Source organism: Salmo salar, chromosome 04 (genome assembly GCF_965601325.2).
Source record: "Salmo salar chromosome 04, fSalSal1, whole genome shotgun sequence".
Lineage (NCBI taxonomy): Eukaryota > Metazoa > Chordata > Actinopteri > Salmoniformes > Salmonidae > Salmo > Salmo salar.
Window position 1 is genome coordinate 53,992,602 of NC_138294.1, and position 22,943 is coordinate 54,015,544.

Below are 22,943 nucleotides of genomic sequence, written 5' to 3' on the forward strand. Positions count from 1 at the left end.
GTGCTCAAGGCACATTGCTGCATAAAATAATATGTTCTATATTGCATCAAGGGCAAAAATGTGATGGAAGGGTGACTTTCCATAATGCTGCCAGAAGGCTCTATGTAGGGCAGGGCGATATGGCCTAAAGATCATATCTAGATTTTTTTCAAATTCATGGGCGATTCACGATATATATCTCGATTAAAAAAAATGTTTTTCTCTAAATAAGCTGTGTTGCAAATTAAAGCTCAATACACTGCATTTCAAACAGTCAGCAATAATCGAATGAATTCAGGGCTAAATATAAGCCTTCCACAACCATAAGACCCACTAATAATTTAATTATTTGATCAAAATAGTTTAACATGCTTGCAAATGTCATTGATCTGGCTTTCAAGTCTTTCTATGAAAATGCCCTTTTTCATAAAACATGTAGCCAGAACCAAGCAAAGTTCACATCCACTAATAATGACCAACTTCTTGTAGCAGGCATAATAGAAAATAAGCACAGGTAGGGCTGTGACGGTCATGGAATTTGGATCACGGTTATTGGAGAGAAGAATTGACTTTCACATACAGCTTGTGTAAGAAAAATGAGGAGTTACTCTCAACTATTCAATGTTATTTAGGTGGTTTTCGCAAATGAGCATGGAAGCTGATCAATGTCTAAATGTGTTGACATGATACCTCAGCCGAAACTTGCTCAGCTGAAACGTACACAGCTTGTTTCCAAAGCTAAACAGGGTACATAGAGGTAGGCATCTGGATGGTGGATTCGTTCTTACTGAACTGCATTAACCCTCATATACCAGTAGGAGTCAATCGTTGGACTGTGGCTTCACATTTTATTTCAATATACAGTACCTCTTTATTTAGGTTGATGGCATGACGTTGAAACAATGACATTGATTCAAACATAACATTTTAGTACCAACATTGAAACAAGGTCAAATCAAATATTTGTAATCAAATATAAAATTAAACATAATTACAACCATGGGATGAAAAAGATAGTTTGTTTCTATGTAAAATTATCAACGCAATTTCAACGTATACAGAGTTTTGATGATATTAGTTTGATGTACATTTTACATTTTAGTAATTTAGCAGACGCTCTTATCCAGAGCGACTTACAGTAGTGAATGCATACATTTCATTTCATGCATTTATTTTGTTGTCCTGGCCCCCCGTGGGAATCGTACCCACAACCCTGGCGTTGCACACACCATGCTGGCGTTGCAAACACCATGCTCTACCAACTGAGCCACAGGGAAGGCCAAGTAAGAACCTGTTACTCAGGTTAAGTTAATGTATTTAAGTTGAAGTTCTACCCTAATTTCAATGTTTACAAGTTGCCAGTTCCTTATATAAAAATGTGTCTTTTATGCTCCAACCTCAAAACTTTTTTGGACCAAACCTCAAATGCAAATATGGGCTGTAGTGGAGCGGGTCGAGAGTTTCAAGTTCCTCGGTGTCCACATCCTTAAGGATCTATCATGGTCAAAACACACCAGGGCACGAACACCTCAGGAGGCTGAAAAGATTTGGCATGGGCCCTCAGATCCTTAAGAAGTTCTACCATTGTAACATTGAGAGCATCTTGACTGGCTGCATCACCCCCTTGGTATGGCAACTGCTTCGTATCCGACCGCAAGGCACTACAGAGGGTAGTGTGTACATCCCAGTACATCACTGGGTCCGAGCTCCCTGCCATCCAGGACCTCTATGCCAGGTGGTGTCAGAGGAAAGCCCAAAAATTGGTCAAAGACTCCAGCCACCCAAGTCATACTGTTCTCTCCGTTACCGCACGGCAAGCGATACCGATCACCAAGTCTGGAACAAACAGGACCCTGAACAGCTTCTACCCCCAAGCCAAAAGACTGATCAATCGTTTTTAAAAAGTTAACCAAATAGCTACCTAGACTATCTGCATTTATCCTTTTTTGACCTAACTTTTTTGACTCATCACATATGCTGCTGCTACTGTTTACGATCTATCCTTTTGCCTAGTCACTCTATTCCTAGTTATATGTATATATCTACCTCAATTACCTCGTACACCTGCATATTGACTCGGTACTGGTATGCCGTGTATGTAGCAAAGTTATCATTACTCATTGTGTATTTATTATTACTTATATTATAACATCTAATTACTTGTCTATTCATTCTCAATTGTATTTTTCTTTGCATTGTTGGGAAGGGCCCATAAGCATTTCACTGCTTGTTTACAAAGCATGTGACAAATACAATTTGATTTGACTATTATGCTAGCAGATACCCAGTCATTGCGCTAACGGCAGTTAGCAGTGGCTCATAAAACTACCTCTAACTTCTTTCATACTGGACACAGAATCATAAAAATGGTATCCAGTAGTTCATCTGACTCTGGGAAAGTAGATAAAGGACATCATTGCCAAAATCCGGAAGTATCCCTTTAACTGTGAGATGATGTTTAATATTGACTCTACTTTATCTCTAAAGAGGGAAATCAAATCTGTTATACTCCATGATAGAACTTCAAGCTCAATGCACCCAAGACATTTTCCAGAAAAAAACTATTGCAGATTGAGTGGTGCCAATCTAATCAATGTGACAGTAATATTTATGTCAATTCTGTCAATTCTTGATAATAAATTGAACAATCCTATCCCTATCACCATTCACCACTTATCTCATCTGCACCAAGTCGAGGTATCTAAATATCTGAAAATGGGCACTACCGGTAAACACTTCAGAGGCTAGTTTAAATTTAAACAAATCCTTTCTAATTGTGATTATTCTCTAAATCATACAAGGAAGGTTGCTAGTCATGGACTGTCGTATCTATGGTAACGGCAGACTCCCCTGAACGGGAGTCCCGAGGGAAGGCTAGGAGCTTGTGAACTGCCAACCCTTCCTTTGGACACAGTCAGCTGCCTGGACAGCTAAATAAAGACTGAGGAAACGGATCATGCAAACAGTTTCCACCCACACCTCACAGAATACAATAACAACACTGACTGACTGCAGACGTTTCATAGACAGAACTTACCCAGGGCCATTCACATGGAGTGGAGCAGCTGAGCACAGGCCACACAGTAATGTGAGATGGGGTGTCTGGACAATGGTAACGGGAATTACATTTGCATGTAAATTAACACAGCTACACTGTTATACAACTATTGTCAAGATCTTTGGACTATCCATGTAGCAGAGAAACGACAAACACACACAAGCACCCACACAGACGTCCTCAGTGGTGGAACTAGTGGTCTGAATATCAGACAGTTACTGCTCTGGGGCAAAATATAACATCATTTCATATCTGAGTAAGCAGTCTAATGTAACTGCTGCCATATGAAGACATTAAAGCGTGACAGGTCAACCTGTAATGCTGAAGTCCCCATAGATCTCATTAAACATCCCTGTGATTGGATTCATTAACAGCTTACATTGATCAGCTAAATGTGAGTCCTCTCCTGACGTGCGTTATCCACCACAGTACATTCCTATCAGTACTGGTTCAGAGGGCAGGAGCCCCAGAAGTGTTGATCCAGCCTCCAGGTGTTAATATTCTACTACGTGCTGAAGACAAAAGTTGTCATTGCAATCAGAATGAAATGTATGAAATCTGGTAACGGTTATGGTAAAGAGATAGTAAAGGATCATGTTCAGTCCATTCCGCTAGTTGCCATACAGATTAGTCGCAGCATAGAAGTCATAGTATACTGCTTCAAGTTACAAATAGGGCATAAGAATTCAGTGTTGCAAGTGATTTTAAGCTGTAAACAAACTGATTGGCTTTGGCAAGAAAATTATGAGTAAACAAAATGATCTTGACAGATGATGGATCACTATGTCCCTTAAAGCAGGGGGGGGCTGCATGGGAGACAAGGTGAAATGTAAATGTTCCTCATTTGTAACCATTGCGTAAATTCTACACAACATTTCTGCGCCATTTCTGAAAAGTCTGCGCACGGACAAAATATTAAGATTAATAAACCTGGCACTCGCCATACATACAGTCTGTATGCATGTTTCCTACTATAAATCAGACCTGTCGTAAAACTGTGAGCGAGTGAACAGCATTAAAACTCTGCCTGGAAAATGCCTCCAATCACCTTTTATGGTGACAATAACGCCCTTTATCTGCTGTATAATTTGGAACTATTGGCATTAGGTTAATATGTCCTGCATTGGTAAAGGCTATGTGATTAAATAGAAAATAGAAAACGCTCCTATTGCACAGCAATACTGTAGCCTACCCATACTGTCAAATACACTACATGACTAAAAGTGTGTGGACACCTGCATGTCGAACATCTCATTCCAAAATATAGGTCATTAATATGGCGTTGGTCCCCTCTTTGCTGCTATAATAGCCTCCACTCTTCTGGGAAGGCTTTCCACTAAATGTTGGTACATTGCTGCAGGAACTTCCACTCAGCCACAAGATCATTAAAATCCAAATCAAAAAAGTGGCCAGTGATTTCAAGTCTATGTAATAGGCAGCAGCCTCTAATGTGCTAGTGATGGCTATTTAACAGTTTGATGGCCTTGAGATAGAAGCTGTTTTTCAGTCTCTCGGTCCCAGCTTTGATGCACCTGTACTGACCTCGCCTTCTGGAGGTGAGGTTGGGCATTGATGTAGGCCGATTAGACCTGGCTTGCAATCGACGTTCCAATTCATCCAAAAGGTGTTCGATAGGGTTGAGGTCAGTACTCTGTGCAGGCCAGTCATGATTTTCCACACCAATCTCAACAAATCTTTTCTATAAGGACCTCGCTTTGTACACTGTATGGACCTCACTCTGTATCATGCTGAAACAGGAAAGGGCCTTCCCCAAACTGTTGCCACAAAGTTGGAAGTATAGAATCATTTAGAATGTCATCGTATGCTGTAGCGTTAAGATTTCCCTTCGCTGGAACTAAGGGGCCTAGCCTGAACCATGAAAAACAGCTCCAGACCATTATTCCTCCTCCACCAAACTTTACAGTTGGCACTATGCATTCGGGTAGCGTTCTCCTGGCATCCGCCAAACCCGGATTGGTCCGTCGGACTGCCAGATGGTGAAGCGTGATTCATCACTCCAGAGAACGTGTTTCCACTGCTCCAGAGTCCAATGGGGGCAAAACATTACCCCAATCAAGCTGACGCTTAGCATTGCGCATGGTGATCTTAGGCTTGTGTGCGGCTGCTCGCCCATGGAAACCCATTTTATTAAGCTTCCGACGAACAGTTCTTGTGCTGACGTTGCTTCCAGAGGCAGTTTGGAACTCGGTAGTGAGTGTTGCAACCGAGGATAGACGTTTATGCGCTACGAGCTTTAGCACTCGGCGGTCCCGTTCTGTGAGCTTGTGTGACCTACCACTTCGCGCCTGAGATGTTGTTGCTCCAAGACGTTTCCACTTCACAATAACAGCACTTACAGTTCACTGTGCTTGTGCACATGACAATAAAAACTTGAAACTTGATACATAGGCCTACTTCTATGTAATAGATCAGCTGTTAAATTCGACAGTATACCGGTATTATAAACCATGCTGCTTATGATATTGCAAAACTTGAAATATATTTAGCCTGTCTATTTACGAGGCTACTAGGTCACGCCTACTCATTAAAGTGCTTTTCTTTACTTTTTACTAATTTATACATAGTAGAACAATAGTGACGACATCAAAACTATGAAATAACACACATGGAATAACGTAGAATGCAAAAAAGTGTTATATTTGATATTCTTCAAAGTAGCCACCCTTTGCCTTGATGATACCTTTGCACCCGTTTGGCATTCTCTCAACCAGCTTCACCTGGAATGCTTTTCCAACAGTCTTGAATGACTTCCTACATATGCTGAGCAGTTGTTGGCTGCATTTCCTTCACTCTGCGTTCCAACTCATCCCAAACCATCTCAATTGGGTTGAGGACCGGTGATTGTGGAGGCCAGGTTATCTGATGCAGCACTCCATCACTCTCCTTCTTGGTCAAATAGCCCTTACACAGCCTCGAGGTCCCATTAAGCGCAAACCAGATGGGATGGCGTATCGCTGCAGAATGCTGTGGTAGGCATGCTGGTTAAGTGTGCCTTGAATTCTAAATAAATCACAGACAGTGTCACAAGCAAAGCACCCCCACACCATCACACCTCCTCCTCCATGCTTTACAGTGGGAACCACACATGCAGAGATCATCCGTTCACCTACTCTGCATCTCATAAAGACATGATGGTGGAACCAAAAATCTCAAATTTGGACTCATCAGACCAAAGGACAGATTTCCACAGGTCTAATGTCCATTGCTCGTGTTTCTTAGCCAAAGCAAGTCTCTTCTTATTAGTGGTGTCCTTTAGTAGTGGTATCTTTGCAGCAATTAGACCATGAAGGCCTGATTCACACAGTCTCCTCTGAACAGTTGATGTTGAGATGTGTCTGTTACTTGAACTCCGTGAAGCATTTATTTGGGATGCAATTTCTAAGGCGGGTGACTCCAATGAACTTATCCTCTGCAGCAGAGGTAACTCTGGATTTTACTTTCCTGTTGTGGTCCTCATGAGAGCCAGTTTCATCATAGGGCTTGATGGTTTTTGCGACTTCACTTGAAGAAACTTCAAAGTTCTTGATATTTTCCAGATTGACTGACCTTCACTGTCTTAAAATAAAGATGGACTGTCTTTTCTCTTTGCTTATTTGAGTTGTTCTTGCCATTTTATGGACTTGGTCTTTAAAAAAATAGGGTTATCTTCTGTATACCACCTCTACCTTGTCACAACACAAATGATTAGTTCAAACGTCTTAAGGACAGAAATTCCACAAATAAACTTTAACAAGGCAGAGCTGCCAATTGAAATGTATTTCAGGTGACTACCTCATGAAGCTGGTTGAGAGAATGCCAAGAGTGTGCAAAGCTGTCATCAAGGCAAAGGGTGGGTACTTTGAAGAATCTCAAATATAAAATATATTATTCTACAATGTAGAAAATAGTAAAAATAAAGAAAAACCATTGAATGAGTAGGTATGTCCACATTTTTGACTGGTACTGTATGTCTAATTATAAGATTCCTATGTCTAATTATTTTAGATTCTAAAAATAAATCAGTTTTTCGCAAATTCTTTATGAATAAGCTTTTCATCATATCGCCCATTTGCACAAAACACTTACTTGCCAGCTTGCAATACAATATTTCAACCACTAGCAGATGTGTGTCCGCATGGTCTAAGGTTTGCGGGAGATGAGTACATTCTCTTGTCAAGTAAAATTTGTATAAATGCTAACATTTGCGTGAAAACTGGCGCACGCACATTTTTGGGGTATATTTTGTACGTACACACAGTTTATTAATCAGGCCCCAGGGTCTTCCAGGTGGGCACCAATCAGAAAGGACACCAAGACCATGTGAGGGTTACACCAGCTGTGGGCAGAGAAGGTCATTACTATACTATGTTATCCCTGGTGGCCTATCACAGAGCACATCCTCATGAACATTTGTTTGATCGTCTCACACTGTCGGCAGTGGTCAGCCTATAGGAAGAAGGTAAGTGAACTGGCATTGTGGTGCAAGGACAACAACTTCTCCCTCAACGTCAGCAAAACAAAGGACGTGATTGTTGACTTCAGGAAGCAGAGGAGGGAACATGCCCCGATCCACATCAATGAAACTGCAGTAGAGAGTCTGCAATTTTATGTTCCTCGGTGTCCACATCACTGAGGACTTGACATGGACCAACAACACTAACACTCTTGTCAAAAGGGCGCAACAGCGTCTCTACTTCCTAAGGCGGCTGAAGAAATTCGGCATGACACCCCGGGTCCTCTCCAAATACTACTGCTGCACCATCGAGAGCGTCCTGACCAGTTGCATCACGGCCTGGTACGGGAATTGCTCCATCTGGGACCTCAAGGCCCTCCAACGGGAGGTGAAGATGGCCCAGTACAACACTGGGACCGTGCTCCCACCCATTCAGAACATCTACTCAAAATGGTGCCTGAGGGTGGCCCGCAGGATCATCAAGGACCCCACACACCCCAGCCATGAGCTGTTCACTCCCTTACTGTTAATCAGACAGTATCGGAGCATGAGGTATGGTGCCAATAGGCTCAGAGACGGTTTCTACCTACAAGCCATCAGACTGCTGAACACTTGCACTGGACTGACCACCTGCACTGACTCTCCGCACCTTAGCACATATGCACTCACTCACACCCACACCTATACATTTATACAATCATCCACACACTCACTCACACCTATACATTTATACAATCATCCACACACTCACTCACACCCACACCTATACATTTATACAATCATCCACACACTCATCCACACCCACACCTATACATTTATACAATCATCCACACACTCACTCACACCCACACCTATACATTTATACAATCATCCACACACTCACACACACGCACGCACGCACGCACGCACGCACACACACACACACACACACACACACACACACACACACACACACACACACACACACACACACACACACACACACACACACACACACACATCACAACTGCTGCTACCAGACAATTTAAACACTTGCCCCCCAAACCCCCCTTCCCAAAAACACATGTAAATATTGGACTATAAATTGTGCCTTCCTGTTTTATATTTATTCTACTGAGCCATTTACATTATGTTTGTATTCTTATCTTGTATTATTTCTTATTGTTGTTGCATTGTTGAGAAGGAACCTGTAAGTAAGCATTGCGTTGGATGGTGTATACCATGTGTATCCTGTACATACAACTAATGAAACAATGAAATTTGAAACTAGAGACTATTGGAGGAAGGACAATGGTGTGTGATTGGGCACTTAACATTATGAAGTCTGTGTAATGAACCCCTATAGGAACATGTTCACACGAACTAGTCAGCAGAGGTATCTCTGATACACAAGGTAATTGGAGAATGGGGAATTAAGAACTTCCCTGTGTTACCTGAAAGCATATAAAGGACACGCCAACTCTGGAGGGAGGATGATGGTTAATAGAGTCATGATCCTGAAAATCTTGTGCATGCAAAGTTTTTTTATTTTATTTTTATTTTATTTCACCTTTATTTAACCTGTTAGGGCTAGGGGGCAGTATTGACACGGCTGGATAAAAAACATACCCGATTTAATCTGGTTACCACTCCTACCCAGTAACTAGAATATGCATATACTTATTACATATGGATAGAAAACACCCTAAAGTTTCTAAAACTGTTTGAATGGTGTCTGTGAGTATAACAGAACTCAAATGGCAGGTCAAAACCTGAGAGATTCCTTTACAGGAAGTGGCCTGTCTGACCATTTCTTGAACTTCTTTTCCATCTCTATCTTTTACTAAGGATCTCTGCTCTAACGTGACACTTCCCACGTCGTCCATAGGCGCTCAGAGCCCGGGAAAAAACAGAATGTCGTCATTCCAGCCCCAGGCTGAAACACATTATCGCCTTTCTCAAGTGGCCGATCAAGGGACTCTGGGCTTATGCGCGTGACCCGACCGCCCCCGCCTTTGTGATTTTTTCCTGTTTGCCGAAAAGGAGATTCCCTGTCGGAATATTATCGCTTTTCTACGAGAAAAATGGCGTAAAAATTGATTTTAAACAGCGGTTGACATGCTTCGAAGTACGGTAATGGAATATTTAGAATTTTATTGTCACGAATTGCGCCATGCGCGCGACACTTCTTTACCATTTCGCATAGTGTCTGGAACGCACGAACAAAACGCCGCTATTCGGATATAACAATGGATTATTTTGGACCAAACCAACATTTGTTATTGAAGTAGCAGTCCTGGGTGTGCATTCTGACGAAGACAACAAAAGGTAATCAAACTTTTATAATAGTAAATATGATTATGGTGAGTGCTAAACTTGCCGGGTGTCTAAATAGCGAGCCCGTGATGCCTGGGCTATGTACTTAGAATATTGCAAAATGTGCTTTCACCAAAAAGCTATTTTAAAATCGGACATATCGAGTGCATAGAGGAGGTCTGTATCTATAATTCTTAAAATAATTGTTATGCTTTTTGTGAACGTTTATCGTGAGTAATTTAGTAAAATGTTACTACATGATTCCATATGTATTATTTCATAGTTGTGATGTCTTCACTATTATTCAACAATGTAGAAAATAGTACAAATAAAGAAAACCCCTTGAATGAGTAGGAGTGTCCATACTTTTGATTGGTACTGTATCTCTCTATTATGCGTGGGAATAGTTTGGAACATATTTCCAAAATAAAAATGACTTGGAGCTGATTTGCTGGTGTTTTTACAGTATTTTATGTCCAACAATAAAAATATATATTATTACTTTTTTTTCTCTGAAACTTGGGGGGGGGGGGGGGCAAATAAAATCACCTAAATGCCAGTTGGGGGACCCTGTAGTAGACAATGTAACCAATCACATCTATATGCTGACTCGGTGAGTGAGTAAGGAAGTACATTGGAGATGTTGTACCCACTGTGACTATTAAAACCTACCCTAACCAGAAACCGTGGATGGATGGCGGCATTCGCGCAAAACTGAAAGCGTGAACCACCGCATTTAACCATGGAAAGAGGTCTGGGAATATGGCTGAATATAAACAGTGTAGTTATTCCCTCCGCAAGAAATCAAGCAAGCGAAATGCCGGCACAGGGACAAAGTGGAGTCGCAATTCAATGGCTCAGACACAAGACATATGTTGCAGGGTCTTCAGGAAATCACGGACTACAAAAAGAAAACCAGCCACGTCACGTACACCGACGTCACGCTTCCAGACAAACTAAACACCTTCTTTGCCCGCTTTAAGGATAATACAGTGCCACCACCATGGCCCGCTAACATGGAGTGCGCCCCCTCTCCTATTCTGTGGCCGACGTGAGTGAAACAATTAAACGTGTTAACCCTCGCAAGGCTGCTGGCCCAGACGGCATCCCTAGTCACGTCCTCAGAGCATACGCAGACCAGCTGGCTGGTGTGTTTACAGACATATTCAATCGCTCTCTATTCCAGTCTGCTGTCCCCACATGCTTCAAGATGGCCACCGTTGTTTCTGTACCCAAGACGGCAAAGATAACTGAACTAAATGACTACCGCCCCGTAGCACTCACTTCTGTCATTATGAAGTGCTTTGAGAGACTAGTCAAGGATCATATCACCTCCACCTTACCTGCTAGCCAAGACCCACTTCAGTTTGCATACCGCTCCACAGATAATGCAATCACACTGCACACTGCCCTATCCCATCTGGACAAGAGGAATACCTATGTAAGAATGCTGTTCATTGACTACAGCTCAGCATTCAACACCATAGTACCCTCCAAGCTCATCATAAAGCTGGAGGCCCTGGTTCTCAACCCTGCCCTGTGCAATTGGGTCCTGGACATTCTGACGGGCCGCCCCCAGGTGGTGAAGGAAGGAAACAACATCTCCACTTCGCTGACCCTCAACACTGGGGCCCCACAACGGTGCGTGCTCAGTCCCCTCCTGTAGTCCCTGTTCACCCATGACTGCATGGCCATGCATGCATCCAACTCAATCATCAAGTTTGCAGACGACACAACAATAGTGGGCTTGATTACCAACAACGACGAGACAGCCTACAGGGAGGAGGTGAGGACATTCGGAGTGTAGTGTCAGAAAAACAACCTCTCATTCAACGTCCACAAAACAAAGGAGATGGTCGTGGACTTCAGGAAACAGCAGAGGGAGCAACCCCCTATCCACATCGAAGGGACAGCAGTGGAGAAGGGGAAAATGTTAAGTTCCTCGGTGTACACATCACAGAAAAACTGAAATGGCCCACCCACACAGACAGTGTGGTGAAGAAGGCGCAACAGCGCCTATTCAACCTCAGGAGGCTGAAGAAATTTGGCTTGTCACCCAAAACCCTGACAAACTTTTACAGATCCACAATCGAGAGCATCCTGTCGGGCTGTATCACAGCCTGGTATGGCAACTGCACCGCCCTCAACCACAATGCTCTCCAGATGATGGTGTGGTCTGCACAATGCATCACCGGGGGCAAACTACCTGCCCTCCATGACACCTACAGCACCCAATGTCACAGGAAGGCCAAAAAGATCACCAAGGACAACAACCACCCGAGCCACTGCCTGTTCACACCTCTACCATCCAGAAGGTGAGGTCAGTACAGGTGCATCAAAGCTGGGACCGAGAGACTGAAAAACAGCTTCTATCTTAAGGCCATCAGACTGCTAAACAGCAATCACTAACACAGAGAGACTGCTGGACACTTTAATAAATGGATCACCAGTGACTTTAAACAATGCCACTTTAAATAATGCCACTTTAATAATGTTTGCATATCTTACATTACTCATATCATATGTAAATACTGCATTTTATACCATCTATTGCACCTTGCCTATGCTGCTCGGCCATCGCTCATCCATATATTTAAATGTACACTGCTCAAAAAAATAAAGGGAACACCTAAACAACACAATGTAACTCCAAGTCAATCACACTTCTGTGAAATCAAACTGTCCACTTAGGAAGCAACACTGATTGACAATAAATGTCACATGCTGTTGTGCAAATGGAATAGACAACGCATGGAAATTATAGGCAATTAGCAAGACACCCCCAATAAAGGAGTGGTTCTGCAGGTGGGGACCATAGACCACTTCTCAGTTCCTATGCTTCCTGGCTGATGTTTTGGTCACTTTTGAATGCTGGTGGTGCTTTCACTCTAGTGGTAGCATGAGACGGAGTCTACAACCCACACAAGTGGCTCAGGTAGTGCAGCTCATCCAGGATGGCACATCAATGCAAGCTGTGGCACGAAGGTTTGCTGTGTCTGTCAGCGTAGTGTCCAGAGCATGGAGGCGCTACCAGGAGACAGGCCAGTACATCAGGAGCCGTGGAGGAGGCCGTAGGAGGGCAAGAACCCAGCAGCTGGACCGCTACCTCCGTCTTTGTGCAAGGAGGAGCAGGAGAAGCACTGCCAGAGCCCTGCAAAATGACCTGCAGCAGGCCACAAATTTGCATGTGTCTGCTCAAACGGTCAGAAACAGACTCCATGAGGGTGGTATGAGGGCCCGACGTCCACATGTGGGGGTTGTGCTTACAGCCCAACCCCGTGCAGGACGTTTGGCATTTGCCAGAGAACACCAAGATTGGCATATTCGCCACTGGCGCCCTGTGCTCTTCACAGATGAAAGCAGGTTCACACTGAGCACGTGACAGACGTGACAGAGTCTGGAGACGCCGTGGAGAACATTCTGCTGCCTGCAACATCCTCCAGCATGACCGGTTTGGCGGTGGGTCAGTCATGGTGTGGGGTGGCATTTCTTTGGGGGGCCGCACAGCCCTCCATGTGCTCGCCAGAGGTAGCCTGACTGCCATTAGGTACCGAGATGAGATCCTCAGACCCCTTGTGAGACCATATGCTGGTGCGGTTGGCCCTGGCTTCCTCCTAATGCAAGACAATGCTAGACCTCATGTGGCTGGAGTGTGTCAGCAGTTCCTGCAAGAGGAAGGCATTGATGCTATGGACTGGCCCGCCCGTTCCCCAAACCTGAATCCAATTGAGCACATCTGGGACATCATGTCTCGCTCCATCCACCAACGCCACGTTGCACCACAGACTGTCCAGGAGTTGGTAGATGCTTTAGTCCAGGTCTGGGAGGAGATCCCTCAGGAGACCATCCGCCACCTCATCAGGAGCATGACCAGGCGTTGTAGGGAGGTCATACAGGCACGTGGAGGCCACACACACTACTGAGCCTCATTTTGACTTGTTTTAAGGACATTACATCAAAGTTGGATCAGCCTGTAGTGTGGTTTTCCACTTTAATTTTGAGTGTGACTCCAAATCCAGACCTCCATGGGTTGATAAATTGGATTTCCATTGATTATTTTTGTGTGATTTTGTTGTCAGCACATTCAACTATGTAAAGAAAAAAGTATTTAATAAGATTATTTCTTTCATTCAGATCTAGGATGTGTTGTTTAAGTGTTCCCTTTATTTTTTTGAGCAGTGTACATATTCTCATTCACCCCTTTAGATTTGTGTGTATTAGGTAGTTGTTGGGGAATTCTTAGATTACTTGTTAGATATTACTGCACTATCAGAACTAGAAGCACAAGCATTTCACTACACTCGCATTAACATCTGCTAACCATGTGTATGTGACCAATAAAATTTGATTTGATTAGATTTATTTTTATTGCATTCTGATTCTGCAAATCACCAGCAGAGGGCATTTTGAATCCAATTTCACGTTCACTGTTTGTAATGTTTACAAATTGGATCATAACTCTAAAAGTAGCAAGAGACCATAATGTCATAAATATACTAACTTTGATGAATTATTTCTCAATTGTGCTTTTAGATACAAATATATGTCAACAATCCTTCCTCCAAAAGACCATTCTATGGATTAAATCTTGTGAAAAAAATCATGGTCTCGTTTTGTCCTGGTTTCGTGAGGAATCACTCTAATGTAAAAATGTGACATAATTCCATTTGTCAAAGTATCTTCGCACCCTTTGATACAAAGTTATTTGTGCCAAATCTTAAGATAAACGCAGATGGATACAATCTCACTCAATAAAATGCCCTTGCGCAACAAATTGAAATGCAAGGTGTCAGTTTTCTACAGTAAATTAGTCATCAGGTGTTCTCTGGAGTTTGTTTCAACTTGAAGTGCTGATGCCAAAACTGTTTGAAACTCATCTTATTTAATTATTGAAATTGGTTCATAGAAAGATTTTGTTTTTGAATATAAAACTGCTCCAATTCTGCATTTTTTTTTTTACAAGGGATTTTATATGATGCCCAAGCATAATGAAAGTGTAATAAAACTTTTATAACTAGCAATATTGACCTTTGGCACCAACAAATATTTTTTCAGAAAGACACCTCAAACTATACTATTAAATACACTACATGACCAAAAGTATGTGGACTCCAGCTCGTCGAACATCTCATTCCAAAATCATGGCATTAATATGGAGTTGGTAACCCTTTGCTGCTATAACAGCCTCCACTCTTCTGGGAAGGCTTTCCACTAGTTGTTGTAATATTGCTGCAGGGACTTGCTTCCATTCAGCCACAAGAGCATTAGTGAGGTAGGGCACTGATGTTGGGCGATGAGGCCTGGCTTGCAGTCGGCGTTCCAATTCATCCCAGAGGTGTTCGATAGGGTTGAGGTCAGGGCTCTGTGCAGGCCAGTCAAGTTCTTCCACACCGATCTCAACAAACCATTTCTGTATAGACCTCGCTTTGTGCATGGGGGCATTGTCATGCTGAAACAGGAAAGAGCCTTCACCAAACTGTTGCCACGAAGTTGGAAGCACAGAATCATCTAGAATGTCATTGTATGCTGTAGCGTTAAGATTTCCCTTCACTGGAACTATGAGGCCAAGCCCGAAGCATGCAAAACAGCCCCAGACCATAATTCCTCCTTCACCAAACTTTACAGTTGGCACTATGCATTGGAGCAGGTAGCGTTCTTCTGGCATCCGCCAAACCCGGATTCGTCTGTCGTACTACAAGATGGTGAAGCGTGATTCATCACTCTAGAGTAAGCGTTTCCACTGCTCCAGAGTCCAATGGCGGTCAGCTTTATACAGTGCCTTGCAAAAGTATTCATCCCCCTTGGCGTTTTTCTATTTTGTTACATTACAACCTGTAATTTAAATATATTTTTATTTGGATTTCATGTAATGGATATACACAAAATAGTCCAAATTAGTGAAGTGAAAGGAAAAAAATTACTTGTTTCAAAAAATTCTAAGAAATTACAAACATAAAAGTGGTGCGTGCATATGTATTCAACCCCTTTACTATGAAATGTAATGAATAATATAAATGCAAAGCCAAAATAAAAAAATACACACAATCTCAAGATCAGATATTACTTGAAAACCTCAAACGTTAGGCACGGAATTGATTAACTGCATAAATAAAATATCCCTTTGTTTACGTTAGAAACGGTCTTTCTCCCTGTGGTGCCACTTTCCTCTGTGAGCACATTTATAATATTGCCATCCAGGACAACGGAGGGAGGCCACATTACAAAGCTGATGGAGCCCATTCACCAGGGTGATAAGCAGGCAGACAGCATGGCTTTCCGTGAAGGCAAGCACATAATCACTCATCAGCAGTAGGGCCCTGTAGGCTTCACTGCTTTCAGGAAGATATAAAAAACTATCAGGGTAACGACTGTAGCAGCACATAATTCGCAATGTTACTATTAGTGTTAATATGACTTCCTTTTTGGAGGAATTTCATGGTATCCCAATGCAAGATGTTGTTTCTACTTATACCGCAGGTATCCACTGCACAGATGTGATGCAGTATGCTTGTTACTCAATGAATGTGGTAAAGAAGGATGACCGCAAGCTTATGAAAGAGATGGTCCAGGTTAGCACCCTTTTATTGGTCAGATGATGCCAATCAGCAGCCAATGGTCTGGAATAATACTAGGGGTGTGGGTACGTGACAACCCTGTTGTAAATTCTTCAGGAAGCTCATTGCCTCATTGATATTCTAGCGTGCTGTGAGTCAGCTGGTTCATACTCTGACACTCTCTTTGAGCCAGCCATGTTACTTCCAAAACACAGCCCTCTGGTCCACAAATTACCATGTGGCTGTTCGGAGTATTTTAATTCAATGTAAAGGATGTATATTTGATAACGCAATAAGTAAGTACACATATTCACACCAATAATTGAAAACATTAAATTGCTGAAAATGTGTGTGAAAATGTGTTAAAGGGATTAATATGGGTTGAATATAAACAGTACTCATTAAAGATGCAATATGCTGAAATCGCTCCTCCATTTCCTGGTTGCTACAATTCTAATAGTTAGCCTAATTTCAGTTTATGTGACAAAACAAACAAGTATAGTCTAGAGAATCCTTGTACCATCTAAACCACTGTCAAATCTATTTTCCATAACCAAAAATATTGTATTTTCAGTTGTTTTAAGCTGGTGTACAAACCAAAAGTAAAAGACACAAAAACAAAACTTAAGAACGGGAAGCATACAAATAACATATAACAGATCTACCGCTTCTTAAACTTGCTTTCAATGAGAATGACAGATCTATAAGTTACATTTCTATGCGAATTTGGTTGGGTTGCCCAAAAAGTTGCATATTGCAGCTTCAAGATTACAATATTTTCCCTACTTTCTGGAAAAGCAGCTTGGTGTGGTGAATGTACAAGCGTAGACTACTATCATATCTAAAAGCAGAGTGCACAGGTGCTGCTCCTGTTATTCCTACAAGAAAGCTGATGGTACATAAGATTAACAGTGATTAAACATTGATTATGATTAGACACAGTGTTCACTACTAGGCTGTATTTACTGGCTGCATTTTTGTAGCAGCAGCAGAAGGGGATCATAAATAATTGACCATGTAATGTTTTAAATAGTGAGAACCGGTCTTAGCAAATATGTATGTAGAATCAAAGGTAACAAACATCTCCTTCAAGCCCTACACTCTACTCTGATAACGATATGGTAATAGGAAAACAACTGGGATAGGCCTACAGGTTAAACTGAACTGGAGATATGTGAACTATACAATTCATAGTTGTATGGACAGAGTAGTTTTACAAAACACAAAGCAGTTTTAAGAGTAAATGTGTATGAGTCAAGCATTAGACAGTGACAATCCCACTCTAATCCACTGCACCTATGAAATGTGTCTATTCATTTGTGTAAAGTAGTAACCAGGGGATACATTACATCCTAGAGGGAGGAGCTACGACTTGGCACTAGCAGTGTTAAAACATAACTGAAAATGATCTGTAGCTGACCCCACCAAGAGGTTGACACCATCAATAACAGTTACGCCTGAAGGAACACTGTGTGTCCCGTCACCAAAGAAGACTGATCTGTAAGGTCACACTGTGAGCAAAATGTTTGTCCTTGGAAAGAGCAACAATTCTGTCAAACAGGGGAAGGCTTTTGGACAAGGGCCTGGAGAGACTGTCTGAAATAACAGCATCTCTAGCCTACATAAGAGGAAAGATGAGGAATTAGCCTGTATGGGCTGTCACCTTCTATCCGTCTCCATATTTTAAGCTCTACAACCAACATAAGCCCAGTGTATGATCATATAAACAAGAATATCCACAGCAAAGGAGATGAGACATGTGAGAACTAATTGACACTGACAGCAACCTCTTCCGGCCCAAAATGTTTCAGTTCATGTCCCTACTCACATAGAAATAGACCCTTTTGTTTGTTAACTAGTAAAATGCAGAAGCCATGTGGCTTTCTATTAAGTGAATGGGCTTACTGTACATACGTTCCTGAAATACTAATCATGGTATTTTAATACAGGAATACATCAAATGTTTTTTCTATTTAAAATAGTTTTTCTGCATTTTGGACATTTGTGAAAAAAATGCCATAATGGAGGATGTAAGTGGGGACAACAGGGCAGGGGACATGAGTAAACTCATGACACATGTCACCTCAGCACAGTGCAGTGCTGTGTGGACAGGTGTTTCTTAGTTGACACTTGAAGGGCAACCGATGTGCTCTACAAAAGGTGACCTTGAGACAAAATTTCAAGACAGTCTTGTTTTTGATATGCAGCACCTGGGAACCAATTAGTAGCCTTAGGATGGGGTGGCTTCTACCGCTGGGGAGTGCATATGCAGAATTAACTGTATGTGTGGGATCAATTATACTCTGGACAACTTCTAACATTTTCATTTGATAACAAGGTAACATTACATGAAGTTGTTAAATTGCAAGGTGTTGGATGGCTTGGCAGCCAGCAAGAAAAGGTGGATGTTATCTGAAGTTTTCAAAATATGACCATCTCAACTAGATATATTTTAAATGTAGTGTTTCTCTTATACCTGTGTAATAACATACTAATAACGGTTGGTTAATATACACAAGTAAATCCATCACTCATTGAAAATCCCTGAGTGCGCCTGTGGCCTTTTTGCCTGTGTTGTTTCTGCATGGAATCTTTTAAATGGATGTTAGTTCAGCCTTCCAAGTTTTTAGAACATTCATAGGTCAAAACCTTATGACAACCATCAGATAATATAACCTTTGCTCTATGTAGCGTACATCTTCTGTTTGCTGGAAGCACTGTCTCTCTTATCATCAGGGCTGTTCTTAAACCTACACCTGTGGGTCAATAGGCTACAGCTCAGTGACACCTCTCTCCACATGTGCCACCCGGAAACAGAGTAGTTTCAAAGCCTTAGGAAATCCTGGTTGCCCGAGCTCTCATTAGAGACTTGGGAAACACCTAAGGCATCATGGCTCTATCAACACCAACCAGGGCAAAGAGTCTGACTGTGGTCCAATATGACTCATAGATACCCCTCACCACAGACATCCCTGTGCTGTGAGGTAGTGGAACATCAAAGACTCTGCCAGACAACCCAGAGAGGGCACAGAGGGGTGACATCATCACAGCTCGACACACAGGTGGCAAGATACCAGAGCTGAGAAGTGGCATGAAAAACAAAACACTATTAACATGATTTTTGTTGTAGAAGCACAAGGAAACAAACATCTACTATAGGTAGATATTATACAACCATGAACCACATGTATTATTATATTCATAGGCTATTCAGGAATTCAGTATGAATATTTACATACAGCAGGCCTGTTCATGAATGAGCAAATAAATTGTTTCAAATGGAAAACATTCATAAGAGGCATTGTTTTGGCATACGGTACTTTGTCTGTGTAATGAGACACCTGAAATCTTTTATTGTGTGTAAATGTGTCTTCTGTTGCCTGAAGACGAAGGAGCTTTTACCGTTCAGCCCATAGCTCCCTGCTGAATAAAACAGCCATTACAAGGTAAAATGCACTTATGACAGGACGTACAAGTTGATCTTACCTTACAGTCTTCTGTGTGGGATCGGACGGAATAATCCTCCGATAAATACTTGAGAAAGAAGAAGTCAAACTCTTCATATTTTTCCTGAGCGTGTTGGTCCAGCCGCATGTACGCCTGGATACAGATGCTGCAGACATCCTCGTCATCCCCACCGCCTCTAAACAAATCCAAAACCATGTTCTGAAGACTGCAATTCAAACTGTCTGGGCTTGACATCCCCAACAGTAAGTCGGAGATGGTGTAAGAATCACAAAAAGAAAGGCTGAAATTCCTAAAATAATCAAGTAACATCTGTGACGAGAACGTTGATGGAGTTGAGAAAGAGGACCCAAAGCCAGTTTTTTGCTGATACAACGTGGTGCAGGCTGACTCCAGGTGAGTGTGGTGGCTATGAGAATCAGTGCAATGAGGACTTGGAGCAGCGGATTTGGTGAAATTGCTTAGAAAAATACCAATTTTCTCCTCATTTAGAGCCGGGTGGACCCCGTCAGTCGCGTTACTCCAGATTTTGCGGTTGCTCCTATCCTTGGACCTCAGTTTAACTCCAGCACACAGCCAGAGGTGATCAGAGAGAAGGACAGTGAAAAATAATAGGGATGCCAAAGACATTCGCCATTTCTGTACCCTCTCGGAATCGGCACAGGGTTTGTCGTTTTGTTTGGGTGCACAACAGATTTTTAACACGGCGTCATCTTCCCTTCGAAACATCCAAGCACCCCTGATCATATTTTAGGGGGGAGACAAAAGCGATCTCAGATGGGTTTTTCACCTCTGCAATATAGGCTATCCCCCAAACAATGTCACCTACCTCGTTTGCAACATGGTGATGGGAAGCATTTTCCCCAAGTTGTTGTGTCAAGAAATCAATCCAGCTCCAAACCCTGGCGTCTAATTTTTACAATGATCCATTGCAAATAGATAACGTCCGGCATAATATTCCCTATACACCCAAAATTGTAACATATTGCGAAATCTTACTGACACCTCCAGCACCGGTGCAGCATCACACAAGAAACGCATAGTATGTACAAAAACGAAATCTTTATTCTATATCTGTCATCCTCAAACATGACACAATTACTTATTTTTTCTTCCGTTTCTGATGAAAAAAAAGCGAAATTTGCCTCTCATCTTCTCCCTCCTTTATAGTCTCGTTTAGTCTGTCGCCATCTTCGGTTTTGCACAGAAAACCTTGAGATTTTTTAATTGAAGGGGGTTGGGGCGCCTGCGCTCTTCGTCGCCCCTGTGGTTCCACATCTCTTACATCCCCATTAACGCAAGCTCCATTCATTCCCCAGCTTTCATTCATTCCTTTCGCTGGACAGCTTTACCCCAGGAGGCATTTAAGGATAGAGATTAAACACCACGTTATCATCTGGTTCGCAAGAAAATATTTAATGTGACTATAGATAAATGTGACAATTCGTATGTTGTAAAAGAATATGCCATGGTATACGGATTTAGATGATGTTGAGTGTGGTGATATACTACAAACCCAAAAATGTGAGGTCAGAAGATCATTAAATGTTAGTTCATTTCATTTTACACTTCTTTGATGGTGTTTCCCCGACAGAGAAACCCCCCTCGCCATATTTTAGAGTGGTACTGATTGTCATCAATTGCTACTGTAGTCCTTCTACTACTGCCTGGCTAAGCTACTAGTACTAAAGTTTATCACAATAATAATACAAAATAAAAAAACTAACCATAATATGTATAGCACAATAATAATAATAATCAATCCTCACAATAATCCTAACCTCTATGGTCCTGCACATAACAACTATGTAGATCAAGCCTTATATTGTATTGAAAACAAAAAATACATGTATATGACATTTAAATGAATAAATTGAGAAGGACTAATCATCTCTATAGACACTCAGAATTATGTTGGCACTGGAAAAATTTAATTTCTCTGCAATGCAGGTTTGCATTGTAAAGACATCCTTAGGTCCACAAGAAAGTAAGTTCAATTTTACTGCACAAATTAGATTGTTTTAGAATTGTTGCTCACTATATACTGTAATAATGCAAGCAAAATGACTCTCCCATTAGCTAAATCAATGGATTAAATAAGATTACTTGCAACCAGTTTCTATAATTAAGTATAATTTAGTCTATTTCTTGTCCCAAAGTTATCAAGTATCTGTTTTACTCATTGTTAGACTGATCCTAGGCTGCTATATACATTTGTCACATGCAATAACAGAAGGTATTTGCTTACATTTCATATAATACATGTAGATTTCAATCTGATTCACACTATAGGGCAAACTGAGCCAAGCCATGCTGAGCCAAACAGTGCTGGCCTAGGCTGGCCTGGTTACGCATCCACCTTAGCTGCTGGAACTATGCTGGAAAGGACAATGTTAAAAGAAAAAATGTCAGAGCCGGTTCGGCTCAGTCTTATATTTTTATAGATTTTTTATTTATACTTTATTTAACCAGAGAAGTCACATTGAGATTTACAGCTCTGTGATCTCAGACGGTAATGTCCATGACTCTGTAGGGTGAGTAGAGTGCTTATATACAGTCCCAGTCAAAAGTTTGGACACACCCACTCATTCAAGGATTTTCTTTATTTTACTATTTTCTACATTGTAGAATAATAGTGAATACATCAACACTATGAAATAACACGTATGGAATCATGAAGTAACCAAAATAGTGTTAACAAATGTCAATATATTTTGTATTTGAGATTATTCAAAGTTGCCACCCTTTGCCTTGATGACAGCTTTGCATGCTCTTGGATTTCAATTAACAGGTGTGCCTTGATAAAAGTTAATTTGTGGAATTTCTTTCCATCTTAATGCGTTTGAGCCAATCACTTGTGTTGTGACAAGGTAGGGGTGGTATATAGAAGATAGCCCTATTTAGTAAAAGACCAAGTCCATATTATGGCAAGAACAGCTCAAATAAGCTAAGAGAAATGACAGTCCATCATTACTTTAAGACATGAAGGTCAGTCAATGTGGAACATTTCAAGAACTTTGAAAGTTTCTTCAAGTGCAGTCACAAAAACCATCAAGCGCCATGATGAAACCGGCTCTCTTGAAGACCGCCACAGGAAAGGAAGACCCAGAGTTACCTCTGCTGCAGAGGATAAGTTCAT

The 22,943-nt window shown here is 41.7% G+C and overlaps 1 protein-coding gene across 1 annotated transcript in view; it reads right to left on the bottom strand.

The window, feature by feature from the left end:
• Window positions 1–21,014, bottom strand: part of LOC106603305 (NALCN channel auxiliary factor 2) — a 61,637-nt gene extending 40,623 nt beyond the window's left edge. The window contains exon 1 of the mRNA XM_014196819.3: window positions 19,826–21,014. Within this exon, the coding sequence (XP_014052294.1) occupies window positions 19,826–20,551 (726 nt within the window). The 5' untranslated portion in view covers window positions 20,552–21,014. The remainder of the gene's footprint in view (window positions 1–19,825) is intronic.
• Between the last annotated feature and the right edge of the window lie 1,929 nt (window positions 21,015–22,943).